Source organism: Ochotona princeps, chromosome 16 (genome assembly GCF_030435755.1).
Source record: "Ochotona princeps isolate mOchPri1 chromosome 16, mOchPri1.hap1, whole genome shotgun sequence".
Taxonomy (NCBI): Eukaryota; Metazoa; Chordata; class Mammalia; order Lagomorpha; family Ochotonidae; genus Ochotona; species Ochotona princeps.
In genome coordinates this window covers 14,913,341-14,935,541 of record NC_080847.1, presented here as the reverse complement: position 1 = coordinate 14,935,541, position 22,201 = coordinate 14,913,341, and the positions used below count along the sequence as shown (strand labels likewise).

The window sequence follows — 22,201 nt, the reverse complement described above, 5'->3', positions numbered from 1 at the left end:
CCTGAGCCAGGTACAGGGACCCAAGCAAGGCAGACTTCCTCAGGCTCAGAGCCCTTGGCAGTGAGCTTAGTGAGGCGGCAGGAGGGAGTATGGGGGGAGGGAGTAGACAAAAGCCACACACATCACTGAATTTGCTGTTTTAATTGTCCAGCTTCCCTCTGTCCTGGGGGCGGGGAGGGGGTTCTGACAGACCACAGGGACACACACAGCGCTCTCTATGCATACTGAGTAACTAAATGAGTCAGGGCCTTCCCACTGTGTGAGTTTTACAGATAAACAAGCTAAAGCTAAGCACAGCAGTGGGGTGGCTGGGTCACCTCTGTACCTCTCTCCTGGTCCCAGGGTGGGCTCAGGGGATAGTCAGCCCTGGGCTGGAGGGAGAGGGCCATGCCCCTCAGGCTTCCTTGAGGCTGCTCCCAGGGGATGCCAGGCTCTACCAAAGACCAGCTGTGACAACACAGGCAAAGCCAGCCAGCCAGCAGCAGAGGTTGTGGCCAAGGGGAAGGGGTGTGGAGCGGGGAGGGCTGGTGGAGTTCCAGGCTGGACCCACAGTGCCCAGAGCTCAGTGTGTATATACACACGTGTATGAGACATGAGAATAGTCCATGCCCACCAGGGGTGTCCTGGTCTACCACCGAGTGTGCCCCTCAGCTGCATGAGTTACAGCAAGTCATCATGGAATAAATGCATGACCAGGGCGGGGCCGGATGCTGGGATGAAAACCCCAGCTCAGGCTTGGGGGAGAGGCACTCCCAGACACCCAGGTTCTGTCTCTGCAGGAGATGGATCCCAACCCCAACCGGGTCCCAACAAGAGGTAGACAGCACAAACGCTGGAGGAGCACCAAGGGGCCGGGTGGGGGAAGGGAAAGACTGGCGGACCTTGGAGTCCCACTGTTGTCTCACGCAAGAACAAGTCTGTCCTTCCAGGTCACCCCAATGCTCATCGACACTCAGTTTCATTCTGCCCCAGGCCCCCCATCTGCTCAACAGAGAGCGGAGGCAGGCCTCAGGTCCAGGGAGGGTGGCAGAGGACGCACAGCCTGACAGGATCGCTCCCCTTCCCAGGATGGTCCTGCTCCTGTCACACACATTCCCTGCTACCACTCACCACCAATGCCCCCAAGAAGCACTCGGGCTGCAAAAGCACACACAGGACCAACAGCTTCATGTTCTGGGAGCTGCCCAGACTAGGGGGTTGCCCTCTGTCCATGGCCACACCCTGGTACTGTGAGAGCTGTCCACCCACATCAGTCAGGCAGCAGGCGGCCCAGCTCAGCCTCATCCAGCCGGTTGGTGGCCATGATGTGCTCCAGCTGCTGCCGGTAGCGCGCCAAGTCCTGCATGAAGTGGGGCACCCGGGTGTTATCCAGCACCCCATGGGGCCGCAGGTGGTCCACATCCTCGTAAGACACCTACAGGCAGGAAGTGGGGTGCAAGCTCACCATGGATATCCCCCTGCCCCATGCACTGCCTACGTGCTGGAGGCAAGGCTCCTTGCACACTCTGATCACACCCATGTGTGGGAACCTCAGCCCCTTCCCCAGCCCAGCTTCCCCCAGCCCCACACTCCTGGCTGCCAACACGTCAGCCCTACCCTCTTCGCCACCATTCAGTCAGGGTCCAGAGAAAGAGCCCCTCTCCCACTCAGGGTACAGCTGCTCCTTCCTTTCTCACGGTGTGGTCCCTGCCAGGTTCACCATTCATTCTACACAGGTCCCCTCCTCCTCCTGCCCCCACACTCACTTCCCCTCTCAGCCACTCCCATCCACCTTCCTGGGGTCATCCGGGGACAACCTTCTAAAAGCAACACCTGTGCCACCCCTTTGCTTCACACTGCCTGCTCCACACTGCTTCCGATAGGCTTCACTTTCCTCATTCCAGAATACACTCATGTATTCTGGCACTCATGTCCAGTGAAGGAGGCTTGGGCCCTAGCCCACCCCATTCCCTGGGACTGCCCTACCTCCTAGCCTCTTTTGAAAAGCAGTAACTGCACACCTGCAGGCTTTTCTCAAACAGCGGCTACTGAATGCCAGATTAGCATTTCACCTCCTGCCCTCAACTCCACCCTTACCAGGAAGGCCTGGCACCCAGCCCGCAGCCCAGCACGACTGTAAGGCTCAGGGACTCCTGTGGTCAGGGTGGGCCGCAGTTCCTCACCTTGCCCAGCGAGGTCAGCAGTGGAAAGTCGATGGTCTGTCGGTGCCGCAGGATGCGCACGATACCGTCCAGGTACACCTGGTCCTTGCTGAAGCAGCCTGGGAGCGCGAGCACGCACGGGAGTAGACACTGAATCTTCTCCCCAGAGTCCCACAACCCTGGCCCCCATGACCCAGAGCTCAGACCCCTGTCCGGCCTACCCGGCTTGGAGGTGTCGGTCTGGCCGCGTTTGGCGCGCACGCAGTACTCCCAGCGCACGTCGGCGTCCTGCACGTAGAGCGCCAGGTCCTGGAAGAGCTGGCGGAAGGACATGTGCGCAGCGCGATGGATGGTGTAGTAGAGCAGCGCCGCGCGCCACAGGAAGGGCTGCTTGCGGAACAGCACGCTGTGCAGGCTGGCCAAGCCCTCCTCGGTGGGGTTGGCCGGCCGCAGCCTGTACCGCTGCCGGCCCTCGGCGTTGTGCCACGGCTGCCGCGCATTGTTCACGCCCCTCAGGTAGTGGGTACCTGCAGCGGAGAGACGGCGCTAGGCAGGGCGGCCGGCACACCACCTGGCGCACCCTCTAGTGGTGACGCTGGTATCTTCACGCGCTCCAATTTAGACTTGCATTGGGGACTTCTGTGGCCCTAGACCAGGCATACTCACCCAGCCCCAAGCAGTATGAAGACCCTCCTAGGGTGCATTCGCTTCTGGGGAGCCAAGGTGACTCCTGCCCCGCACATTTAGGGCCGGACACGCACGCACACACACACACACACACGGATGAACCCATCATTTTGGCAGTCAAACCCATAGCCTCAGCAAAGATCACCTTTTGCCCATGGCAACAGGATTCTTGCTGAGGAGGGACAGTCGGAAAAGAACAGTGATGTAGAGTCTCCTCCCTCCGCAGCCTAGCCTGTGCCCTCGGGAACTGAGCTGTGTGTCCTCTGGCCAGTTCTAGCCCCTTGTTACCCCAGGATCCGGCTTTCCTTCATCCCCAGGGGCCTGAGCATTGCCTGAGCTGGTTGGACACTGTGTACTCTCCCTGTAGTCCCCCACAGCCAAGGAAGAGAGAGCAGAGAGAAAGAAAGAGAGAAAAGTCCCCAAATGGAGCAAGAGATGAGGCTGGAGCCCATAGAGTGGACAGGCACATTCCAACCCACCTCTGGGAGATGGAGGAGGCAACTGCTCACCAAGGGAGGGGGTTTCTGCCCCCCACTGCCCACCCCAGCTCCTGCCCCCCAACCTATTTCATGGCGCAGCATGCCCTCCAGCCAGTGCTGGCGGGCTCCAGTCAGGTTGATGGCCAATGTGGGCCGACTGTTCTCCACCATCATCACTGCCTGGGACAGCAGGTCCTCGCTCAGCTGTACCACAACCTGGAGGGAATAAAGCATGGAGTTACAGCCGCCCGCCGGGGGGGAGCCAGTGGGCAAGGTTGGGGTTGGGTAGCCTGGCTGGTTGGCCACCTGGCCAAGACCCCCTCCCCTTCCCCCACTTTGGGGCCTAGAAACTTCTTCTCAGAGCCAGCTCCCATCTGACGAGGGCAAAGGCAGCAAGACGGTCTAGGGTCATCAGCTGTGCAGGTGCAGAGAGGCCCTGGGACCCCCCAGCCTGGCATGGGCACACTCACCTCCCCTACGCAGCCCTCTTTCTGCATATATTTGCGCACAATGGACCAGATCTGGCACTTAGTCAGCAGCTGACCCCCTGTGGCCGCCTCAAAGTGCTCATAGGTGCCAAACTTCTCCAGGACAGCCTCGATGATGCCAACTGCCTACACACAGGAGCCACAGCAAGCTGGTCAGGTGAGGGCCCTGGGCTGATCGGGTCAGACGGGAAGGGGATGGGCTACACTCACCTGATGGATGAACTGTCCTGAAGCTTCACAGTATTTCTCTAGCACAGCCGTGGGCATGGGTTCCTGATACTCAAACTGTGGGTTATAGGTGTAATGAGACTGGAAGAACTTGTCCCGCTCACGGTCCATGTTGGTGGGTCGTAGGGCCACTAACATGCAAGGACTCTTGCTGGCACCGCTGCCCATGTCTCTTCGAATCTTAGCAATGTGAGGCAAGGAAGCGGCAGGCCTCAGGGTACCCCAACCGGAGTCCCGTCCCTGTCGGGTTGGGGCCTGGCCCTGGGAGCCGCGGCCATGGCGGCCTGCACTGTTTACAGAGTGGGTGCTTTCGCTACGACACATGTGGCTCCGGGAACTCAAGTGCAGTTTGGAGAAGGGCTGCCGCTTGGACTGGGGCTGCTGGAGTCCTGAGGGGACGGCAAGGGCAAGGGGCAAGGCCAGGGTCTGAGGCCAGGGGTACAGGGATGGCCCATCTCTCTCAGGGGGCTTCAACCTAGGCTGTGGAGATGAGGGGCTCGTTGGGGGGCTGGTGGGGGCCTGCTCATACTCCTGAGCCCCTGAGTCCAGCACCATTCTGTCCTGGTGGTCACATGCAGCCGGGTGGCTCCAGCTCCCCACCGGATCGGCGTCTAAACACACAAAAGGGCATCATGGCATAAGTGGGTGTGGCCAGAAGCTCCACTGGCCCCTCAGTTTTCCAAGCTCCACACTGCCTGAGCTGGACCCTTACTGAGCTTGGAGTCTGCTGGTTGGCAGCCAGAGCTCTGAGCAGCTGAACCCTGCCTCTCAGTCCTGTATCTCTTTCTTCTAGCACATTCTCCCAGGCAGGCTGGTGGGGGGAGGGGTGAAGAAGGATCTTGCACACCCACCTGGATGATGCTCCAATAAACTCCAAAGAGCAAGGACTGGTCCCTACCCATGCATTTGATCTCTGGGTTCACTCTGAAACTGCTACAGCATAGGCTCAACTGCCTTGATTGGCCACAGGGGAAGGGGCCTCAACCGTCCCAAACACACACAGCTTCCTTGCCCATGTGCCCAGCTCTCCTTGCCCACGCTGTCCTACCCGAGATACCCTTCCTCCACTGGACCATCCACTCAAAGCTGAATTCAGATCTGGTTTTTGGGAAGCAGAGGGGAGCTTCAGCAAATGCAAGCGAACCCCTGGCCTGTATCTGAAGTACTTCTACCTACAATCCCCTGAGGCTGCTGCTGGGGCTCACAGGACCCCAGTCAGCATCTCTCTTCTTGCCCCCATCATCAGTCTCTCCGTCCCCTCTGGACTCTTTTTGTAAGCAGGAACACAGGCTGTTATTGCTCCATCTTGCCCAAATCAAACCATCTATTGAGGCCACACCTGTCTGGCTCCAGCTCCATAGCTGGTGTCTCCCTCTGGCTGCACTTCTCTGCAGAACTGCATGTCCAGTCATCTAGACCCAGCCTCCATTCTTTGCTGTTCTCTCTTTTTCAGAGTGGCTTATTTATTTGAAAGGCAGAATTACAGACACATAGAGACAGATCTTCCATCTGTTGGTTCTCTCTCCAAATGGCCGCAACAGCTCAAGGCTAGGCCAAGCTAAAGCCAGGAGCCTAAAATTCCATCTGGATCTCCCACATGGGTACAGGGGCCCAAGCATTTTGGCCCATCCTCTGTTGCTTTCTCAGGCACATTAGCAGGATGCTGAATAAGAAGTGGAGCAGCTGAAACTTACACTGGCACTTTCATGGGATGCTGGGATTATAGGCAACAGCTTAACCCGCTGCACCATCATAGCCCCCTGCTCTATCTTAAATTCACCCCCAACTAGGCATATATACCCTGTTCTCCTCAAAATAGATTTGACCAAGATAGCAATATGGCTCAGTGGGTTAGCTGCTGCTTGCCACCCCAGCATCCTGCACTGGAGCTTTGGTTCAACTCCCAGCTGCTTCTCTTCCAAATGCAGCTCTCTGGTGTGCGCCTGGGAAAGCAGCAGAAGATGGCCCAGGTTCTTAGGTGCTGCCTCTCATGTAAGAGACCAGAATGGATTTCTCACTCCTGCCTGAAGTCTGGACCAGCCCCAGCCATTTTGGGAGTAGACCAAATGTGGGTGGAAAGTCTCTCTTTCTTTTTGCTTTTAAAGATTTCTTTATTTTTATTGGAAATTCAGATTTACACAGAGAAGAAGAGACAGAGGAAAAAGATCTTCCACCCACTGATTCACTCCCCAACAGGCCACAGTGCTGAGCCAATCCAAAGCCAGGAGCCAGAAGCTTCTTCTGGGTGTCCTATATGGGTGCAGGGTTCCAAGGTTTGGGCTGTCCTCAACTGCTTTCCCGGGCCACAAGCAGGGAGCTGGAAGGAAGTGGAGCAGCTGGTATACAAACCAGTGCTCATATGGGATCCCAGCACATGCAAGCAAGGTAAGGACTTCAGCCACTAGGCTAGCGCACCAGGCCCAGATCTCTCTCTCCGTCCCTCTCTTCTCCCCACCCCCATCACATTGCCTTCCAAAGAAATCACTATTTAAAAAGTTGATCTGTGGGGCCCGGCGGCATGGCGTAGTGGCTAAAGTCCTCGCCTTGAAAGCCCCGGGATCCCATATGGGCACTGGTTCTGGTCCCAGCAGCTCCACTTCCCATCCAGCTCCCTGCTTGTGGCCTGGGAAAGCAGTTGAGGACAGCCCAAAGCTTTGGGACCCTGCACCCGTGTGGGAGACCTGGAAGAGGTTCCTGGTTCCCAGCTTCAGATTGGTGCGCACCGGCTCATTGCGGCTCACTTGGGGAGTGAATCATCGGATGGAGGATCTTCCTCTCTGTCTCTTCTCCTCTCTGTATATCCAGCTTTCCAATAATAATAAAAATCTTAAAAAAAAAAAAAAAAGTTGATCTGTGGACATGGTGCAGTAGCCTAGCAGCTAAAATCCTCGCTTTGCATGTGCTGGGATCCCATATGGGCGCCGACTTCATGTCCCAGCAGTCCCACTTCCCATCCAGCTCCCTGCTTGTGGCCTGGAAAAGCAGTAGAGGATGGCCCCAAGACCTTGGGACCCCTGCACCCACCCGGGAGACCCAGAAGGCACTCCTGACTTCAGATTGGCTCGACACCAGCCATTTTGGCCACTGGGGGAGTGACTCAGTGGACAGAAGATCTTCCTCTCTGTCTCTCCTCCTCTCTGTATATCAGACTTTCCAATAAAAACAAATCTTTTAAAAAAGAAGTTGATCGTGGGCCCGGCAGCGTGGCCTAGTGGCTAAAGTCCTCGCCTTGAACGTGCCGGGATCCCATATGGGCGCAGGTTCTAATCCTGGCAGCTCCACTTCCCATCCAGCTCCCTGCTTGTGGCCTGGGAAAGCAGTTGAGGACGGCCCAATGCTTTGGGATCTTGCACCCCCGTGGGAGACCCGGAAGAGGTTCCTGGTTTCTGGCTTCGGATTGGCGCAGCACCGGCCATTACGGCTCACTTGGGGAGTGAATCATCGGACGGAAGAACTTCCTCTCTGTCTCTCCTCCTCTCTGTATATCTGACTTTGTAATAAAAATAAATAAACCTTTAAAAAAAAAGTTGATCTGTCCAAGGTCACTGCTGTTGTTCACCTTGACCGGCAGCACCTGTCATGGTCAATCACTCATCATGAACACCTACTCTCCACACCGCCTGGCCTTTCCAGCAGCCTCCCACCTAGGTTTCTTACCTCATGCCTGATCCTCCCTGGTCCTTCTTGCCAGTCATCCCTCTCCCCACAGCCTCTAATCTCTCAGAACTTATCTCTAAAGGCTCCAGCTCGGACTCCTGCTGTAAATTGTAGGCCATCACAGCCAGGTTCACTGCAGCATCTTGGCTTAACAGGTTTTCTGTCTGAGCATCATCGCTTCTCCCTCCACCTCCCCCCATCTGTCCTTTCTCCATAACTGCATGGGCCACTCCCTCTCCTGAACTCTCTCGACGAGGGCCATGCGGTTAGACCAGCCTCCACAGCACACCCCTGGAAAGTGGACAGCCTCTCCCCTGCCCCACGCCCGCCCCTGTTCTGGCCCTTGGCAGCAGTTCCCATGGTGCAGGGCTTGCTGCATTTCTCTTCCCATGAGTTCTGGACACCTGATCGTGGGTTCTCCTTCCAGTGGCCCCAGTTCTGTTTCCCACCCCGCCACTCCCCTCCGCTCTGCCCAGGAACCATCTGCTTGGAAAGAGTCCCAGCTTCCGGTTTCAGTCCCCTCGGCTAACTGTGCACGTCCTGGACTCCTCCCTGGTCTCTGGCCACCTGGACCAGCTTCCCTGCTTTCATGCCACCTACCTCTTTGCAATGGCCAGAATGAGACTGTTTTGCTTTCACATCTCAGGTCCTTTCTCCAAGCTCGGCCCTGCCATCGGCGGCCTGGAGCCAACACTGAACCATTCCTCAGGGCTTGGTGTAGCCCCCCCTCAGCGTCTAGAGGATCCTAGTGCCTCTGCGGCTTTAGGGATGCCCCAGGCCGTCACGGTGGAAGCCTAGGTCCAGGTCCCCCACACCACGACCATCCCCTTAACTCGCGCAGGGGCGCGTCCGATTCACCTCCTGTCCCAAGCATCCAGTGCAAGATGCAGAATGAATGAAGGCTGGACGGCAGAGGAGGAGCCCGCGCCTACTGAAGGCGGGGCCTGGTGATAACTGAGAGGGTGTGCCCTGCGCCAATGAGAAATCCTGGGAGAAGATAACGTGGCAGGAGCGCCAATGAGAACCGAGAGCTAGAGGAGGTTGGTGAAACGCAGCCAATAAGCGACGGAGAACAGAACTGAGGGCGTGCCCAATGGAGGGTGGGGCCAGAAGACAATGGAGCGGGGCTTCTCAGCGCCAGAGGCGTAAATGACGCACGCCCTCAGGGGCGCGCACGCTCTTAAGGCGAAGGGATTCGCGTCAGCTTCCGAGCGGGCGCGCGCCCGAGACCCCTGAGGAGGTGGGGCCAGGAGACGGGGGCGTGGCCTGCGGGCGCCTGGAACCGCCCCCTTCGCCAGGCAGCGGCTCTGCAGACCCCAGGCTCGAAGAAACGCGAGGGAGCGCAGACCCAGCTAACCGGAACGCATTCCACGTGGAGGACTGGAGCCAAGACACCTTGGAGAGGTGGACGCCCCGGCCTTCACAGGCACTTTTATTTCATCCCCATCTCCCCAACACACACACACATACACAGACCCAAGCACACGCGCAGCAGGCTAGGGGTTGGCCATGGCTGTTCCGCAGGCAGCCCAGCGTCAGGCGCAGGACCCCGAGGGCAGACAGGATGGCGACGAGGGCGTGGGGGCCGGCACGAGGCTGAAGAGTGCCCGGCGACCGCTGGCGGGCGGCGAAGGCGGCGGGCCCGCCTGCAGGGAGCTGAGCGCCGCCTGGCGCTGCTCTCGTGTCACGTCCCCACGCAGGTCCAAGAGCGCCGAGACGTGGTCCTCGCTGCGGGCGGGAAGGCGAGTGAGCTCATGGCCGCACCTCCCGCACCGCTCTCGGGCTACTCCCTGCTCCCCGCCCCTGAGCACCTCACGTCTGGGAATTGCTGCCGCAGACCGGCCACCTCGAGGCCGAGCAGCGTGGGGTCACGGAGGCTCAGCAGCTCTCCAAGCTGCAGCAGCACGGGTGCGCAGTGTGCGCTCTCCTCCAGCTCCTGGGTGCATCGTTGGGGAGTCAGGGGTGGCCCGCGGGGAGGGGTCCCCCGCCTATTGAGACCCCTGCCCCTCTGCCGGCCCGACCAGCTCCTACCAAGCCCAGGAAGAGCTCCCGAAGCTGGGCGGCATCGTGCCGCAAGCGCTCCGCCGCCTGGGCGCGCTCATCCGCACCGCGACACACCAGGCGGCCCTGCATCAGCGCGCGCAGGTACTGTAGCACAACGGCGCGCTCGGCCTCGGCCAACAGCAGCTGAGGGGAAGGCGAGGCAAGCGGATGTTTTGAGGACAGGTCCCCCTCCGTCTCCTCCGAACTGCCCCTTCGAGGCCCCCTCCACCAACGCACCTGGACCTCGGGGCTCCGCACGTGCCCAAATTCCCCACAGAAGCGTGCTGTGCGCTCACAGACACCATCAAGCAGCTCAGAGCTCGACAGCCACTGGCGAGAGGGCAGAGCCGCAAACAGGGGCTGCGGAAGGTGTGGAGGTCAAAACACGCATGGAAAAATACTGACCCAAGTCCCCAAGACGCGGAAGCTCCCCTCAGAGAACCGCTTGCACACACACACACACCCCTTCCATCCTAACCCCGACGCCAAAGGAAGCCTTACCTGAAGCTCCAGCAGCAACTCTTCCAACAATAGGCGACAGATCCTCCTCTGCAGCTCGTCTAGCGCGGCCTCGACTGGGGCCAGGACTCCCGGGGCCGCCACGTCGGGCTGCAGCACCGACACCGAGGACCTGGACCGACAGAAAAGTTGGCTTCAGGACCAGGGCCAAGGCCCCCGCCCCTACCCCACCCCCTCCCTCTGCAGACTGGCCACTCAGACGCCCCCTTGTGGCGGAGGCGAGAACCGCGGCTCCCGAAGCTGGGGAAATGCTGGGCAAGGGATTGGAGAGTTCCCTAGGTGGCCTTGAGCAAGTTACTCTGTTTCCCTGCCCGTCACTGGGAGGGTGTTCGTCTGGGCCAGGAAGGGAGTGAAAAGGCGTAACTGTCCTCCCTGCTCTCCTACAACAGGAAGGGGGCTTGCATTGTTTACAGCTGTAACCTGGATGCGTAGGTGGCAGGGAAGAAGGAATTTGATAACTAGTTGCACAATGAATTGAATAACGGGACACCTCTGTGGAGCTCTGGGCTACATCCTCCATCTCCATTATCTCCTGTGATTCTCAGAATGTTCCATTCCTGCCCACGGAATGTTGGGTAGCAAAAAGCAGATGCAGCCGTAGTCCACCTCACCGGGACTCACACAGGCAGCCATTAGCTGGGTAGGACTGCAGACAGGTGGGGAAGCAAGAGTGGGCAAGGGGTGTCCACAGACGGGGGTGCTCGGTAGTAGGTTAGGAGAGGTGGGTTGGAGGAGACGAGGGGCTCCCAATTACCTGAGTGCTGACTGGTGGTTGAGGGCAGCAAGGAGGTGGGACACATATTGAGGGGCCGTGACTTCTCCCCTGAGGTGATCCCGGGAAAACCGGATGAGGGCATCGCTGAAGCTGCAGTGGACAGAGGTGATGTTGGCACCTGCTGCTGGCTCTAGTGCCCTCAAGACCCCTGGCCTGGGCACTTTGACCTCTCTGTAATACCCAAGTCCTCTTTCCCGAGGAAGCCCTCTCCCACCGGTGTTTCTTTCAACCTTCAGAGCGCCACCCCCCCCACACCTTTAGACTTCCCTGAGGGACAAGGCCAGGCCCGGGCACACCTCCGGAGGAATGCGCCCATCTCTGCCAGTGCCATGCTGTGCACCTGCCACTGCAGTGACTCACTGACCAGGCTGGCTACTCGAATGTTCTCGTCCAGGATCTATGAGCAGGGATGAGCAGCTGTCAGCAGCCACCCCTCGCCCTGGTCTCCTTCCCATCCCTGGCTCCTTCCTCCTCACCTGAAGCACAATGGCTGGCATTGGGGAGTGGTAGAAGCCGGACGGGTCAGTGTTGGGCTCCTGCTCCCGGTGCCACTCAGCTACCTCCCCATCCAGTGCCTTCTGCAGCCACTGAGTTACACTTGCCTGGGAGAAGGGGCAAGGGATATAGGGATGAACAGAGCACTGTCCAACTGACTGTGCCACACACAGATACTCACTTCTCCCAACAGGGGCCCCCGCTGCACACCTGAACTTGGGTCAGGAATGTTGCCTCCAGCTGCTCAATGTTCTCCGAAGTCAGAAGTGGCTCAAACTGGGACATATCAGCCTCAGGTCCCAGCTCCACGCTCCCCATCATTTCCTGCCTGGAGACAGGTGTCAGGAAGAGCCCACAGCCTCTGCTCTAGCCCCACCCCCACCAGCCACTAGGACACTGACCCCAGGTACACATGCAGGGCCCAGTGCAGCAGGGCGAAGGCATCTGCAGCTCCCAGCTCGGGGCCCGCAAGGAGTTGCTGCAGGCTGCGGCGGAGGCCATTGTGCAGCGTGCGGGCCCACAGCTGGAGCACGTTGTAGTGCAGTGGACAGCAGGGGGCCACCAGCGCCTCCGCTGTGGCCAGCTCAGCAGGCAGGGCCACCCGCAGGGCCTCCAGCCACCCTGCCAGGGCCCCTGGTCTGGGCAACATAGATGGTGCAAAGTGGAGCTGCTCCAGGCCGTGCTGGAGTGCCTGCAGGAAGCGCTGCCGCCAGTCCCGGGGGGCCTGCCCCAGGCAGGCTGTACGTCCAGCCTCCCCCTCTGCTACCCGCACAGCGGCCACCAGCAGGGCTGGGTTCTCCTTCGCCAGCTGTCCTGCAGCCCCTGCAGCGGCCTCTACAGCTTGGCCAAGGGCTTCAGCCAGAGGGCCCAGTCCCTGGAAAACTGGCAAGTCCAGGCCCCCCAGGGGCATCCACGTCTCCTCCTGCAGCTGCTCCAGTTCCCGCAGGTTCACATATGCCTCCAAGAGCTGCTGGGCATCAATCAGGCTCTGTGTGTGGACCACCGCAGCTGGCACTAGCGAGAGAGAAGAGAGGGTGGCTCTGGGTGTCACCTCCTACCTGAGGCACAGGTGAAGTACAAAACAGTTCATAACCAGGGTGCTGTGGTACAGAGGGCTAAGCCTCTGCTGGCAATACCTGCATCACATATCACAGGCTTGAATGCTGTTTCCAATCTAGATTCCCTGCCAGCGTGCCTGGGAAGCAGCAGCCAAAGGATTGGAGGCTCTACCACCCCATGGGGAAGAGTTCCAGGCTGCTGGCTTCAAGCCCAGTCCAGCACCAGCTGTGGCAGCCATTTGAGGAGGTAGCCAGCAGATGGAAGATATCACTACAACTCTCCTTGTTTCCCTGTCTGCATTACTCTGCCTTTTGAATAAATAAATCAGCAAAAAAAGTATCTTGTAGATTTCAGTAGAGAAGAGCAAGGGTCAGTGTGAAAGGAGGCCTATTGAGTCAGGTGTCAACTTTGGAACAATGAGAAACAAAGCAGAGGAGGGTCATGAGGGACAGCAAGGAGGAACTGGAAGGCCATGCTCGTGACTGGTCACCCATCCTGCCAGGAAGCATGTGCATTAACAACCAGGGTGGGCCTGGCATCGTGGCACTGTGCATTAAACTGCCATCTGCAATGCTAGCATCCTACATGAAAATTGGTCCGAGTCCTGGCTGTTTTGTTTCCCATCAGCTCCCTGCTGCTCATGTGTTGGAGAAGGCCCCAAATCATTGAGTCCCTGCCACCTATGTGGGCGGTCCAGATGGAGTTCTAGGCTCCCAACCTTGGCCTGGCCCAGCCCCAACCATTGTGATCATTTGGGGATAGATGATCTGTCTCTCTGTGTGTCTCCCTCTCTGAAACTCTGCCTTTCAAACAAACAAAAATAACAAATCTTAAAACATACACACACACAACACCATGGAGCCCTTTGGGTACTTGTCTTGGAGTCCAATGTCCCTTTCTTGGGAACCCCAGGATGAGCTAATCCTGCGGCCTATGTCCTGTGCCTCCTGCAGTCTGGGTTACTATCTAGGAGAGGCCTGGTTGGCCCATCCATACAACCTCTACCTCAGGCCCAGACTCTTGGTCAGTGACATGGGTGTGTGTGGACCCACTGTTGTAAGCTGAAACACAGGGTCCCTGAACACTCACCTGCCTGCAGCCGGGGTAGCAACTGTGACAGGGCCTGCAGCTGCCTGTGTTGGGAGACCTGCTCCCGCAGGGGCTCCAGGGCCTGGGAGGCTCGGGCCAAGTCCTGTAGCAGCCCATGGGCCTGGTTCAGGGCTTCCCGTGTTCCTTGTACCGCCTCCAAGGCCCGGTTTAGCTGCCACACACCGGTTTGCACACCTTCAAGGTACGACTGTACCATTGTCTGCGGAAGAGAGGCCCGTGAGGTGTGGCCAGCCCCGTGGCCCACCCCTGGCACTGCTGCCATCCTGCCCCTGCCCACCTTCAGGCGTGCTTCCAGCGAGCAGGTGCGCTGCACCTCGCGGCTGCGATACTGGCCCAGCCTGGCCAGCTGCTCTGGCCGATAGAAGATGCCTGAGGCCCACTTGAGTGCTGCACCCCGGGCCAGCTGTTCTGCTTTCTCCTGCTCCGGCCACTCTGGCCCTGGGCAGGAAGAGCCTGAGTAATTGAGTTAGTGAGGGAGAGCCTGCAGGAAGTGGCTGCTCGACCTGTGGCTCAGCCGCGACCCAGGATGGATGAATACAGCACGCCCCTCTCTGCCTGCCCGCCTGAGCTTTGATCAGAACTGGCAGAGAGGGCTCAACCCCACCACCACCTTCCCACTCTCCTGCTCTGAGTCTCCCCAGTGGGGCTCCTACCTGGGGGAAGGGCCGGCTGCATTTCGTCCTTGACCACCGAGTCCATGGAAGGCGTGAGATGACTTAGGAGAAGGCACAAGGGTCTGGGTTGGAATAGGCAGAGCGCAAGAGTGCTTCGCAGAGGGAGGCTCTGGCTCAGCCCTGTCAGGAAGTCACAGGGAGGAGGGGGTGATGGGGGAGGCACCTGGCAGGCCTCTGCCTGCCTACTGGGTTTCTTGGTAAGGGGGCCTCCATTTGTTCTCCTTCTCCAAGAGCCCCAGGACTGAGAAATTACCAGATTTGACCAGATATCCAAGTCTCCCTCTTCTGCAAGCAGCCTTGGCCTTGAGAACTGCCAACTCCTCTGGCCAGCTAAGCATTCGCTCTCCACGCCTGCACGTCCGCCCGCCTGCCTGGTCACTCCAGTCTGCTGGGCACTCACTCCCCACACCTGCCCGCCTGCTTGATGACTCCAGCCGGCTGGGCATGGAGCAAAAGGCCTCTCCTCAAGGAAGCTTTTCTCCCACTTCCCAGCTGAGGAGCCCCTTCCTCCCACCAGCCAAGCCCCTCCCTCCCCCAGGCAGAAAGGAAGGAAGTGAACTTCTGGCCCTGTATTCCCAACAGGAAAGCACACAGGGACTGGAGGGGGGGGGGGTGGAGAGGAGGAGTCTAGGTGCCACTCCCTGGCGTAGTGGGGGAGGGGGTGTACTCCCTTTGGGGTCCTCCAGTCCTGCCTAGCCCACCCAGACCTCTTGGTATATGTGCTTCCACCCAGGGCAGAAGGACAAGTGCACAGACTAGGAGCAGACATCACAGGATAATGGCAGGGTGTGTCAGGGGAGGCGGGTGCAACATAGCTGTGGTATAGCCATCATCCCAGAGGAGTCCCAGCTGCTCTGCTTCGGATCCAGCTCCCTGCTAATGTGCCTGGGGAAGCAGCAGAAGATGGCCCAAGTGCTTGGGTCCCTGCCACCACCATGGGAGGCCTGGCATGTAGATGGATGGTCGCTCACTCTGTCTGTCTCTCTTTCCTTTTTCTCACTGTAATTCAGCCTTTCAAGTAAATAGATAATAAACATTTAAAAATAAAAGAGAGGGCCTGGCACAGTAGCCTAGCAATTGAAGTCCTTGCCTTGAACAAGCCAGGATACCATAGGGGTGCCAGTTCTAATCCCAGCCTCCCTGCTTCCCATCCAGCTCCCTGCTTGTGACCTGGGGATAGCTGAGATCTCTCAGCTGGCGTCTGAAGGCCCAGGTCCCTGGATGTGAGTCACTCAGATGGGCCACCCCAGTTTCCCAGGCTGAGGCCACCATACACCATATCTTTTTTTTTTTTTAAGACTTATTTTATTTTTATTGGAAAATCAGATATATGAAGAGGAGGAGAGACAGAGAGGAAGATCTTCTGTCTGATGATTCACTCCCCAAGCAACTGCAACAGCCGGAGCTGCACCAATCTGAAGTTAGGAGCCAGGAGTGTCTTCTGGTCTCCCACATGGGTGCATGGTCCCAAGGTTCTGGGCTGTCCTCGACTGCTTTCCCAGGCCACAAGCAGGGAGCTGGATGGGAAGTAGGGCTGCTGGGACACAAACTGGTACCCATATGGTATCCTGGCGCGTCCAAGGTGAGGACTTTAGTCCATGTGTGCTTGTCATACCCCACCACAGTGTCACAGCATGGCACCCCCAGAAACAGTCAAATCTCTGTCCCAAAGTCTGTTTCCAAGACAACCAGAACTCAAATAGTAACAAATAATGGCTACATGAAAGAAAGTACCAGCAGGTGCTGGATCCCTTCTTCCGACGGGGGCTGCTCCAGGACATTATGGATGTCTGCAGGTGTCTGCTCCTGTGCCTTGCCTGGGACCCGTTGGGAGCGTCAGAGCCTCAGGGCTCCGTGGTGTGGATGTGGAGGTAAGACAAGGAGGAGGCTGGGCCCTGGCTGGGCTGGGCCAGGAGGACAGGCTGGGTTTATCAAGTGGTGTGGTGTCCTTTCTCCCAACTTGGGAATTAGTGGCGTCTGGGGACACGTTGACAAGGAAGGTTCCAATGCTTTCCCTCTCTCCACGGCCGGGACTGCCCACTGACCTCTTCCACATTCATCCCCAGCTGATATAGTTCACGTGCCCTCCATTCCCTCACGTGGTTGTTTTCGTCTTCTTTCGCGGATGGAAATTTGCTGACGGTCCCCGAAGTTTTGCGTCCCTGTCCGTAGCTAGGAATTGCCAAGGGTTCCCCAACAGAACGCGAGGCAGAAGCGGAAGTAGCGAGGTTCGTTCCGGTGGCCGGGTGGCCAGGGACGGAAGCGGAAGTAGCGGCGGCGCCGGCCTGGCCTGGCTACGGGGAGGCGGTGGGCGGGCGGGCGCGATGGCTGAGGCCGGGCCGCAGGCGCCGCCGCCCCCGGGCACCCCGAGCCGCCACGAGAAGAGCCTGGGGCTTCTCACCACAAAGTTCGTGTCCCTGCTGCAGGAGGCCAAGGACGGCGTGCTTGACCTCAAGCTGGTGCGGCCAGAGGCATGGGGGACGACCGAAGGCAGGGATGGGGGGCACTGCGTCTAGATCGGTAGCCGGGAGCTCCCGGGGCGGTCCCGCGGAGCCGGCCGAGATCCTCCTGCTTTCTCCCGAGAGGAGGGCCGAGGGGGAGCTGTGTCATTCATTCAGCCGGAGCCACTGTGAGGCTGCAGGTGCAGGTCCTCGTGGCCTCTCTGGCTGGCCCGGATGGGGGCAGGGAGAGAGAAGCGTTAGGACCCGGCCTGGTGGCTGTGCCGGATCCCTTTCCAGCCCGCGATCCTCGGCTGCTGCGGGCACGATCGGTGCCGGGACCCAGAGCAGCCCCAGCCAGAATCCGGCGTAGCTGGGGCAAGCCCTTGAGACCGAGACTGAGCATCGTCCCCTCTGTTCTGCCTGCCAGGCAGCCGACACCCTAGCCGTGCGCCAGAAGCGGCGGATTTATGACATCACCAATGTGTTGGAAGGTATTGGGCTGATAGAGAAGAAATCCAAGAATAGCATCCAGTGGAAGTGAGTGGGGGATCCCTCTGGGGGCAGGAAGGGCAGCAGGGTCTCCTCCCTGGATGGGGGGGCGGGCTGTGGATGGGCGCAGGGGTGCCCGAGCTGTTGGTGGTTCTCTTAGGGGCGTAGGGCCTGGCTGCAACACCCGGGAGATCGCGGACAAACTGATCGAGCTCAAGGCTGAGATCGAGGAGCTGCAGCAGCGGGAGCAGGAGCTGGACCAGCACAAGGTGTGGGTGCAGCAGAGTGTCCGCAACGTCACGGAGGACATGCAGAACACATGATATCCTCTGCGGTGTTGGCCTGCTGTAGAGGAGCAGGAGTGTGGCCAGTTCCTGGCCAGTGCCCAGCCTCCAACACCCCGCCCCCCTCCCAGGCCTGGCCTATGGATCCCAAGCCCAAAAACTTGTTTACTTTGTGGGTCGGTCCTCTGCTGCCGAGTGGGGCTTCTCGGTAGTCTGGCATCTGGCCCCTCAAGCAGCACAACAGCCGTCTTCCTTAACCCTCACACCTTGGCATATGTGACTCATGAAGACATCTGCAGATGCTTTGCTGGTGAGTGGAGCCTTGGGCAGGGGGCTGGGGCTGCACTGAGCTGGTGCCCCTCGGTCCTGTCCCAAGAGAAATGAGTTAAGGAGGAGACTAACTTGGGGGTCAGGGGACTCTGGAGGTCAACTCTGGGGGTACAAGAATCTTGGGGTGGGTCCCTGGGTTTGCTGCCATCTGTGCTGTCTGCTGCCTGTGGCTTCTTGGGAGAGTTGATGTGTACACAGGTGTGTGTACAGCCAAGGACACCTGCTTCCTCCCTGCGGTTAGTTCAGTCATCTTGTGGATGCAACAGCTGTTCCTTTGCAGTCTTCTCTCAGTCCAGTCCTGGAAGGAACTCTGACCTTGGTCATCACACCTGTACTTAGGGACCACCCCCATCCATGGATGAATGCGGTGCCCATAAGCAACAGACAGCCTTTCCAAAACTCCATGGGATTGAACCGAGATACCCTGGTTTTTGCTGTGGGGCCCTCCAAGAGAGAAAAGCGGTTTCTGTCCCAGCTGCTGTGGCGTGTGGGTGAAGCCAGCTCCATCCCTCAGCATGCTCTGTCTCCCCTCCATGGGAAAATACCCTGTTTCCATCCCAAGTTGAGCTCACAAGCCCTGACCTAGGTTCCTTGTCATTCCAGGAGACACCCTCCTGGCCATCCGGGCCCCATCAGGCACCAGCCTGGAGGTGCCCATTCCAGAGGTGGGTGCACAAGCCAGCCGGGCAGGGTCGATTGAGGGCGGGTGCTGGCTGTGGAGTTTGATAAGTCCCGGGTGGGGCGGTCAGGGGGAGGCCCAGGGTGTGGGGTTATCTATGGAGAGTGGGCAGCACAGCCTGGATGGGAGAGGACACTGTGGCCCTGACTCAAGGTCAGGGTGGAACCAGCCCTGCTTCCAATGCTACATGTGCTGTATCCCGTACCGCCCTCCTCTACTCCCCCAGGGCCTCAATGGGCAGAAAAAGTACCAAATCCACTTGAAGAGTGTCAGTGGCCCCATCGAGGTGCTGCTGGTGAATAAAGAGGCGTGGAGTTCACCTCCTGTGGCTGTGCCTGTGCCACCGCCTGAGGATCTGCTCCAGAGTGCCCCTGCTCTATCTACCCCTCCACCTCTGACCAAACCTGCCCTGGCCCAGCCCCAGGAAGTATCGCGTCCAAGCAGTCCCCAGCTACCTGTCCCCGCCCCTGGCTCTGAAGTTCAGGTTGTGGTTGACCCAACAGCTGAGCTCACAGGTGAGACACAACGGACAGCTTTGGGGGCCCGAGGCAACCCTGCTGTGTGGTGTGGGGAGGGCTGGTGCCGGGGTGCCTGGCCTTTCTTGGCCCTTATAGGGGCAGGTCATCCTTCCTTGCTGACTGAAGGGACATTTCCCTATTGTGGGCCTGGTGTCCCTTGCCTTCTGGGGTGACGGCCAGAGCCTAATGTACCTGGAGGCTGGGCATCAGGACTGTGGGCCTCTTGGCCATGCAGTCTAGCACAGCCAGGTGCAGTGACCCGCTTCCTGGGGAATGTTGTAGTGAGTAGTGGCCCTGGAGCTGAGAACAAGGACCCTGGGGAGCTCAGCTCCCTCCCGCTGGGCCCGACAGCGCTGGACACTCGGCCCCTGCAGTCTTCGGCTCTGCTGGACTGCAGCAGTAGCAGCAGCAGCAGCAGCAGCTCCAGCTCATCTGGCCTCAACCCTTCTACCTCCTTTGAGCCAATCAAAGCTGACCCCACAGGCGGTAAGTACCTGCTTGCCTGGTGGCAGGGCACACCCAGGCTGGGATCAGACGTGGTGTTGGGCTACGACCCAGCTCTCCTGTCAACCCTGCCTGACCCAGAGCTTCCTGCCAACCAGGCCTGGGTGCGCATGTCCAGTGGTTGGTGTTGATGTGTCCCTTTTGCCCTTCAGGGCTCACAGATCTCCTTGACCCGCACACCCTGCGTGTCACCCCGCAGATTCCCCCTAAGACCTCATTAATTGACTTGCTCCTCTATGTGCCGTCTCATCTCCGCGGTTTCCTTCCTGCAACCCACGCATTGTGGTGGTCTTGTGGCCCTTGACTGGCGCCCCAGAGCATAGAGCATTGCTCTTCCTCCGTGGCTGCAGTCAGCAGCTACTGTGTATACTGCTCCTGCCCTCAGAGCAGTACTTGGCTCTCCTGCCTTAACCACTGCTCTTCCATCTCGCATGCTGTGACCCCAAGCCTCTGTTTAGTCTGGAGCCACAGTCAGATTGCCCTACCTCCCTCTGCACCTGCCTGTCCCTGCATGTCTAATGGATACTTCATTCCCACATGGCCCCAGCAGTTCATTTACCCCTTCTCTGGAACTTGCTTTTCCGTCATTCTGTATCCTCAGGCCTGCTGCAGTCAGCCAGGCCTCACACCTGGTGTTACTCCAGGTCAATCTTCCTTGCTTCCTCCCTTTCTCCCTCCCTCCCTCCTTGTCTCCCTCCCTCCCTCCATTCCTTCCTCCCTCCTTCCCCACAAGGTCAGCTAGCGAGGCCTGTTCCAGCCTCCTCCTTCCACTCCTCTGGCTCCCTCAGCATTTGGGGAACTCTTGAGCATTTAGAGTCTAGATTCTCAGCATCCTCCTCTACCCTGACTGGTAGAATGAGTATCCTGAAATGTATGCTAGGTGTGGCCTCTCTTTTTTGCTGGCTGCCTAAGGCCGGGTGGGTACATTCTGGGTTTCTGAGCCTGACTCGTGATGTCCCTCCTGGTTTCCTCCAGTTTCATTTTCCACATGCCATGCACATTCTGTTAAGAGCTTTAGAATGAAGCTGTCATCCTGTAGCACTAACCACCTCTGCCATGTGACCTCACTCTGGGCAGGTGCATAGCCAGGGAGGGGATGGAGGGCCCTCTTCAAGCTGGCATGGTGTGCATTCCGAGGAGGGATGTGCTGCTGCTGGTTGGCAGTGCCTGAGTAAGGCTGGACCTGTTACCTGCCGTGTGCCTTTGTCGTTGGGCCAGCACTGAGGAATTTGGGGATAGCAGGCAGAGCCAGCCTGGCTGAGTTAGAGCTGTAGCTCTTAAGATGTGTGGAGCTCCAGGGCCAGGGATCTAGGATCCGTGGAAGCTAAGGGTTGCTGGGAGGCCAAGCTGGCCCTCAGCGCCTGGAGCTTGCCCTTGTCTTTCAGTCCTGGAACTTCCGAAGGAGCTGTCGGAGATCTTCGATCCCACACGAGGTAGGTGCCCTCCTCCCTGAAGACCTTGTGTTTGTGCCTGGGACCCAGGGCAAGGGGGAAAACACAGTTGGTTGGAGAGGGTCCCTTGCAAGGGTTGTGGTGGGTGGAGAGGTCTGGGGTGGGAGCCAGGATATAACTGAGCTCTCCTCGTTTCCAGAGTGCATGAGCTCAGAGCTGCTGGAGGAGCTGATGTCCTCAGAAGGTGGGTGACATGGAAGGTGGCTGTGGATGTGGGCGGGGCAGAGGGCCAGCCAGCTGCTGAGGGCTTTGGCCCAGGACCTCATCTTGGTGCTCTCTGCAGTGTTTGCCCCCCTCCTCCGTCTTTCTCCGCCCCCTGGAGACCACGATTACATCTACAACCTGGACGAGAGCGAAGGTGTTTGTGACCTCTTTGATGTGCCTGTGCTCAACCTCTGACTGACAAGGGATGTGCTGAGTGTGGCTGGGCCCTGGGCTGGCTGACCTGGGGCCTCTGCCCACCCCACCCCACATAGCTCCTGGCTCCCCCAGGCCCTATCCCCTGCAGATTTGGCCACAGCTTCCACTACTGCACTGGCACCTGTACTGTGCTACACAGCAGGAGAAAGGGATTCCGCTCCCTATGCCATGGCGTCAAGATGATCACTTCTCCTTTTCCAGAACCTTCTCAGCCCTGGCTTCACCGCCACCCAGTGGCACTGGCCTTCTCCCCACTCTGCCTTGGGGCAGCTTGTCCAGCCCCTTTTGCCCTGCCACCCCCTGGCTCCATGGGAGGAAAACATGAGTGGCACTGAGTATTCACCAGCACCCCTCAGAGCCGTCTCTGCTGCTTCCTGCCCACTGCCTAAGGCTCCTCCTTGACTTCCCACTTGCCCTCCTCTGGGCCCTCAGTCCCGAGCCCCTGCAGGTGAAGGTGGGTGTTGACAAGAAGGAACAGGGCTCTCATTTGGAGCTCTCCTGGTTAAGGCCGAGGACTGGCCCAACCTCCTGCTGTCCCATAGCTGCCTCTGCATTTCCACTTACTCTTTTGCCCTCATTTTAGAGCCATTTGCAGAGATTTAGAAAGATTTACAGTAACGAATGGATTCCTATATAAAGATTATTTTTATACTTTTTGCAGCAAAAGGAAATTGTAATATTTGTACAGTGTCCACGTGAATAAAGATCATGCCTAAGGCTATTTCTGACC

The 22,201-nt window shown here is 58.6% G+C and overlaps 3 protein-coding genes across 10 annotated transcripts; 1 reads left to right on the top strand and 2 right to left on the bottom strand.

Annotated features, from left to right (window-relative positions):
- Positions 1 to 1,111: 1,111 nt before the first annotated feature.
- On the bottom strand, positions 1,112 to 9,019 carry MATCAP1 (microtubule associated tyrosine carboxypeptidase 1). The gene is made up of 7 exons (XM_004583932.2): positions 8,281 to 9,019; positions 4,006 to 4,634; positions 3,778 to 3,921; positions 3,391 to 3,523; positions 2,363 to 2,668; positions 2,163 to 2,260; positions 1,112 to 1,414 (listed from the first exon to the last, which is right to left on the bottom strand). Exons 2-7 carry the CDS (start codon positions 4,576 to 4,578, stop codon positions 1,250 to 1,252), a joined length of 1,419 nt encoding a protein of 472 aa, XP_004583989.2. The 5' UTR covers positions 4,579 to 4,634; positions 8,281 to 9,019; the 3' UTR covers positions 1,112 to 1,249.
- A 39-nt stretch (positions 9,020 to 9,058) lies between these two features.
- On the bottom strand, positions 9,059 to 14,909 carry EXOC3L1 (exocyst complex component 3 like 1). Of its 8 annotated transcripts, XM_004583933.2 has the most exons (14): positions 14,609 to 14,906; positions 14,335 to 14,417; positions 13,959 to 14,119; positions 13,661 to 13,880; positions 11,914 to 12,526; positions 11,723 to 11,840; positions 11,494 to 11,619; positions 11,314 to 11,414; positions 10,997 to 11,107; positions 10,225 to 10,354; positions 9,961 to 10,083; positions 9,712 to 9,867; positions 9,492 to 9,616; positions 9,062 to 9,408 (listed from the first exon to the last, which is right to left on the bottom strand). In XM_004583933.2, the coding sequence occupies exons 2-14, from the start codon at positions 14,378 to 14,380 to the stop codon at positions 9,216 to 9,218; spliced, it is 2,223 nt and encodes a 740-aa protein (XP_004583990.2). In that variant the 5' UTR covers positions 14,381 to 14,417; positions 14,609 to 14,906; the 3' UTR covers positions 9,062 to 9,215. The 8 variants fall into 8 exon arrangements, with proteins under 8 accessions (XP_058531035.1, XP_058531036.1, XP_058531033.1 ...); XM_058675052.1 differs by having other exon boundaries at positions 9,059 to 9,408; positions 9,712 to 10,083; positions 14,609 to 14,909; XM_058675053.1 differs by having other exon boundaries at positions 9,059 to 9,408; positions 9,712 to 10,083; positions 14,335 to 14,396; positions 14,609 to 14,909.
- A 1,229-nt stretch (positions 14,910 to 16,138) lies between these two features.
- Positions 16,139 to 22,192, top strand: E2F4 (E2F transcription factor 4). The gene is made up of 10 exons (XM_004583934.3): positions 16,139 to 16,814; positions 17,224 to 17,333; positions 17,446 to 17,607; positions 17,836 to 17,879; positions 18,503 to 18,564; positions 18,805 to 19,093; positions 19,379 to 19,582; positions 20,986 to 21,033; positions 21,191 to 21,235; positions 21,335 to 22,192. The coding sequence occupies exons 1-10, from the start codon at positions 16,680 to 16,682 to the stop codon at positions 21,448 to 21,450; spliced, it is 1,215 nt and encodes a 404-aa protein (XP_004583991.1). The 5' UTR covers positions 16,139 to 16,679; the 3' UTR covers positions 21,451 to 22,192.
- The last annotated feature ends 9 nt before the right edge of the window (positions 22,193 to 22,201 follow it).